Below are 6,000 nucleotides of genomic sequence, written 5' to 3' on the forward strand. Positions count from 1 at the left end.
GATACAGATGAAGAGAACAACTCATCATTCAATAAAATATTAATCTGTAATTGTTCAGCATCAAGGAGATTATCTTTGCACTAATTGCACAGTCTGTTTCTCAGAAAGATCAGACACTAGACTGTTTTGATATGTTGACATTTTGACAGCTGCTTGGGAATAAAGCATTTGCACATAAAATTTCATTGACTGTTGAAAATAATCTGAAGTTTGAGTGTGTGGAATTGTTGCCCATCAGTGTAGGGAGTAGCCCTGAATGTGTATGGCTACAGACTTTACACCCTGGTCATCTTATACAATTTTACAGCCTTTGCAATGTGGTTGCTTGTCCATGGGGAAGTTTAATTCACTCGCTCAGACAAATGCAGCATTGGTTGCATATGAAAGAATTCAAATAGAAAATGGAGTAGGCTAGTTCGATCTCAAGCTAAACAACCTCCATCTCATCTACTGAGATTATTTGGCCAATGAGACAAATATCAAGACTGTCCAGCCAGGAAGAAATCTTTTCTCTGCTTCTATGTTGTCAAGCCACTTAAGAATTGTATATATTTAAGCTAGATTGTATTTCAATCTTGTGAACTGCAGCAAATTTCAGTCTAGTCTACTCAATCTTTTCTCACAGAATAACAGTCTGATACTAGGACTCAGTCCAGTGAACCTTCATTTTTTACAAGTTTATTAATGGGATGTGAGCACTGTTGGTTAATCCAACATTTGTAGCCTATGCCTAATTGCAGTGGAGGTGTTAATAAATAAGCTACCTTCTTAAAACTTCCACTGTCCTTTAAGTAGGGATACACCCGCAACGTCATTAGGAAGGAAGTTACAGGATTTTGACCCAGTGACAGTGAATGAACATAATACAGTTCTAAGTCAAGATGGCAAGTGGCTTGGATGGGAACTTTCATTGCACTCATTTTATGGCAATATTTCCTTCTTGCCATTGACGAAAAAAAACACAAAGGTTACAGCTGCTGGACCATAGAAATAAAACTGACTTTTCGTGGAAGCTGCCTGTAGCAAAAAAAAACTGTTCGATTTGGAATTACAATAAACTCTGTAATGTGCACCTTGCATGGGGAATGGGGGTGCTGGTTACACGGGTGCTTGTGACCAAGCCTGCTCATAAGCACTGTCAGTGATTTTTGATCAAAGGGAGAGAGAGGAAGATATGACCAAACAATCAGTTGCCAATGTGAGGAAACCTACTTCTATCAATTGTCTGTTGCATGAAAATTCCAGACAATGGGGACTTTATTGTATTAACTCCAAATGCAACATAGAACTGTTTTCAAAGCAAACCATAGTTCATATTCCTAGAACAGGCTTATTTTCCTACACTTTTACATGTTTGATGGTTAGAGGCAAGGATCAAAGCAGGCCAAACAACATCACAAAATTAGTTTTACGAGCAAATGACTCATCAATTTTAAAAACTGCAACGCTGGGTTTTGATGTCTTAATTTTCTTGTTTTTCTGAACTGCACAGGACGATTTGATTTGTTTCAACACTTAAAATTAATTAGATTAGATTACATTACATTACAGTGTGGAAACAGGCCCTTCGGCCCAACAAGTCCACACCAACCTGCCGAAGCGCAACCCACCCATACCCCTACATTTACCCCTTACCTAACACTACAGGCAATTTAGCATGGCCAATTCACCTGACCTGCATATCTTTTGGACGGTGGGAGGAAACCGGAGCATCCGGAGGAAACCCACGCAGACACGGGGAGAACGTGCAAACTCCACACAGTCAGTCGCCTGAGGTGGGAATTGAACCCGGGTCTCAGGCGCTGTGAGGCAGCAGTGCTAACCACTTGAAGTCTCATAAGAAACAAGTCACTGTGAAGCTCCTAGAAGGGAGACAAATTTCCTGTGAGTTGGTGGCAGAAGAGGCTCCTAAACTGGAGCTCATCCACTCTGTCCATCCATTTTTTTCTCTCGACTTACCTCTATTCCTTGGACGGCATCAGTGGTGGAGAGTTGAGCCAGTGCAGACTCCAGGGACTCCCAGCCTCAAGGAAGCCCAGTGCAGACTCTCGGCCTTCCTGAGGAAGCCTAGGATGGACTCCCTGCTTTAGAAGGGCTGTAATGCTGATCTTTTAACTTTATTTCTTCATTTTTCCAATTTACACAGAAGATTTTGTACCTTGGTATCTTTGTATCTAAGATGGTGCCACAAATAGTGACTTTGTACAGTTTTGCTGTACTCCTGTATCTCTGTACTTGAGTGTGTGACAACAAACCCAATTCTAATTCTAAAATTTGTTTGATGTATTCCACAAGTTATGATAGATTAATCTAAGTTGATAAAGTAGATTACAATTTAAGGTGAAAAAGTGACTGTGCATTCTTAAAATGAGTGCAGAAGATTAGGCTACTTAATTGTTCAGTGTGGCTTAACTAAAGATTTTTTGCAGCCAAAATAACGTAACAGTTCATCCAATATTTAACAAATATTCCTCGTATTTGAACTTAAACTTAAAACAATATTTGATGTGATGGTATTCTAACCTTGAAAAGTGAATGCAAATCTGTGGAGCCAAGGATAAGTTTAGTATCTGAAAGCCATTCCCAGATTGCTAGAACTTATCTACCTCTTCAACAGGGATTTCCTGACTTCTGCTCAGCGACATAATTAAAACTGATGACGGAAGGTCTACATATTTAAGGAGTTTTACCTTCCTCATCTTCCCACTCGAGGTCCAGTGAAGTGCTATCGTCATTTGTTGATTTGGTTTTTGTTGTCAAGTCACAGCTACTTTCAGTATTTGGTGTCAGAATAGTTGCCTCTGAAGAGATTCCTAGCATGAAGGCAGAAACAAATCTTAAAATGTAAGAATGTTATATTCTGTCTCAAAATGTGCAACTTATAAATCAAATTAAAAATGAGTATTGATCAAAGTCATCACAGTTATGACACAAAGCTACAAAGACTGAATTACATTTGAACCAGTACGAACATATTCCATCTGCTTGGTTAAAAAATTTTTAAAATGATCATTGAAAAACAAAGTAGCCAGTTCAGAGGATGAAACAAAAACTCTGATTTCCATATCTCCTGAGCTTTTCCAGCAATTTCTGTTTTTGCTCCTGATTACCAGCATCCACAGTTCTTTCGATTTTTATTCAGCCAGCAATGTTTGCATTCTGCTAACAATCATGAATTGCTCATTCTGTAGTTGAGTATTCTACAGACATAAAATACTTTTATATATTTATCATTTTTGCAGCTAACTATACCAAGTGAATGTGAAGCTACTGTAACTACATAATAAAGGTCACACAGTACAAAGAATTGCTTTATTTAATATTGCTTTAGTACAATTTATTTGTGAATTTCAAAGAGATGCAACAAAAAAAGTAATTGCAATATTGGTAAGATTTTGATTTCCTGAGTATAGACTGGGCAAAACTGTTAAAAATAGTGAAAGAGAGGCATTTCTGATATGTACATAGGAGAATCTTCCTGATCAAAAAGTCTCCAGTTGATAAAGAAGCAAACAAAGTTTTGTTCTGGAAAATAAAGTAAACCATGTGAAGTTTGTTACAATACAATCCATCTCTTCTCCTTATTTAATCCAATATCTAAATAACTTTAGCCACACTCTCAACTGCCTTATTAAACAGCCTAACAAATCACTTTGTCGTCGACAAGGTGACTAACCACCTCTTTCTCAACTTCAATTAATGATGGATAATAAGTTCCAGCCTTAGCAATGGTTTACATGTTTGTAATTAAGAAGAAATCTAGCCAACAGTAGCAATACACTTCAGTTTAAGGTAATATTACGTGAAGACCACAAAATAGCAAAGGGGAAATTTCTCAAGAAATGTTTTCAGGAAGGGATGGTGCATTGCTAAATTGGAAATGGCGATTGCAAATTAAAGCAATAGACGGTATTCACAGAAGAGACAGAACAGGTACAAGCTCCTTTGAAGGGAAAAGGTAGAACATCCAAAGAATGCAGCCTCAATGAAGAAAATCAAAACTAAACCAGAACTGAAAAAGGAAGAGGCATATCAAGAGTATGGTTTAGCTATTAATCAATAGCATGTGGAAAGTGCAAGAATCGATTGAGAATGTTTCATACAGGAACCAGGCAATACGGAGCATATAAACATCAAACGTGTAAGTGGTTAGGCTAGAAGTAAATGTTGATTTTATTGAGGATCCTTAGGGGAATTTGCAAGAAGTTGCAGAGGTAATGGTAAATATTAAACAAGTAATTTGTATCTGTCTTTACAGAAGTGGTGGATGATTTGAAATTTTCTTTTTCCAAAGGAGGGTGGGGATGTTCTGAATACTTATCAATAAAAGGAAAGTCACACTAAAATGAACAGCATGACTGAAAATCAGTCACTTCACCCAAATGGATTACGTTCTTGGTTGCTGTCAGGAATCTTTCAAATCTCTGAATATAGAATTAGTCACTGAATGAATCAGGGGAGGACTTAGGCCTCCCTTGGGACGAGGTCCCTTGGGAGTGTAGCCAAACAAAGAGACCGAATGGTGCAGATGCATTGCTCATTGCAAGTGGAGTTGTAGGGAGATAGGGTGATGAAGGCGGCCTTCATTGGTCAGTGCATTGAGTTAAGGAGCTCGGATACCATGCTGTGGCTGTACAGGCCATGGTGAGGTCACTTTTAGAATACTGTGTACAATTCTGGTCTCCCTGCTGTAGGAAAGATGTGATTAAGCTTGAAAAGATTCAGAAAAGATTTAGAGGATGTTGCTAGGATGGGAGGATTTGAAATATAGGGAGAGAATGATTTTGCCCTGGAGCATCAGAGGCTGAGGGGTGACCTTATAGAGGTTTATAAAATCATGAGGGACATGAATAGGGTGAATGGCAAAGGTCTTTTTCCCAGGGTAGGGGAGTCCAAAACTAGAGGGCAAAGGTTTAAGATGAGAGGGGCAAGATTTAAAAGTGACCAGACTGGGAAACATTTTGAGAGGGTGGTGTGTGTATGGAATGAGCTGCCAGAGTTTAAAGCTTTGTCCCCTCATGCTAGTCATCACAATAGATGTCTCAAGTCACCTCTTAACCTTCTTCTCTCTAACAAAAACAGTCTCAAATCCCTCAGTCTTTCCTCATAAGACCTTCCCTCCATACCAGGCAATATCCTAGTAAATCTCCTCTGCACCCTTTCCAAAGCTTCCACATCCTTCCTCTAATGTGGAGACCAGAACTGTATGCAATACTCTAAGTGCGGCCGCACCAGAGTTTTGTACAGCTGTAACATGACCTCATGGCTGTAAAACTCAATCTCTCTACCAATAAAAGCTAGTGTGCTGGATGCCTTCTTAACAACCCTATTAACCTGAGTGGCAACTTTGAGGGATCTATGCACATGGACACAGAGATCTCTCTGCTCATCCACACTATCAAGAATCTTACTTAAGTTTCTTGTTTGGCTTAAACCTTTTAATTTTTTGATACCAATCTAGATTTTGGTTCATATTCTTTATGCCATGTGGATTTATTTTTCATGTATTTCCTATTTGAATATGCCCCATTGCTGATTTGTTGGCCTGGTCATCTTTCAGGCCTGTGAATTTGTATCAGATCCCTTAGATAAGCACATGGATGATTTTGGGATGGTGTGGGGGGACGAGCTGAGAATAGTTCACAGGTCGGCGCAACATCGAGGGCCAAAGGCCTGCTCTGCGCTGTATTGTTCTATGTTCTATTCCCTTTTATATTATCTCACTGAAAATTGTTACAATATGAAATATTTGGCCAAATCTTGTGGGTAAGCTACTGTGTTAAAAGGTTATTAAGGAGAAAGTTCGCTAAAACTTTCAGAGAATCAAAAAACCCCACTTCCTGTTGTTTGGTTTCCACCATTCTGTTGTCTGACTTGCCTGTAGTATTGGAAACATGCAGCAGGCCAAGTAGCATCCGAGGAGCAGAAGAATCGACATTTCGGGCATAAGCCCTTCTTCAGGAATGAGGCTGGTGTGCCAAGCGGGCTGAGATAAAAGGT

General features: G+C 39.1%; 1 protein-coding gene across 2 annotated transcripts in view; it reads right to left on the minus strand.

Annotated features, from left to right (window-relative positions):
• The window catches only part of ap1ar (adaptor related protein complex 1 associated regulatory protein), a 121,279-nt gene that overhangs the window by 4,057 nt on the left and 111,222 nt on the right, over positions 1–6,000 (minus strand). For both annotated transcript variants that reach the window (XM_043697636.1, XM_043697627.1), the window contains one exon: positions 2,691–2,813. In XM_043697636.1, coding sequence (XP_043553571.1) covers positions 2,691–2,813 — 123 coding nt within the window. The remainder of the gene's footprint in view (positions 1–2,690; positions 2,814–6,000) is intronic.

Source organism: Chiloscyllium plagiosum, chromosome 1 (assembly GCF_004010195.1).
Source record: "Chiloscyllium plagiosum isolate BGI_BamShark_2017 chromosome 1, ASM401019v2, whole genome shotgun sequence".
NCBI classification, from domain to species: domain Eukaryota; kingdom Metazoa; phylum Chordata; class Chondrichthyes; order Orectolobiformes; family Hemiscylliidae; genus Chiloscyllium; species Chiloscyllium plagiosum.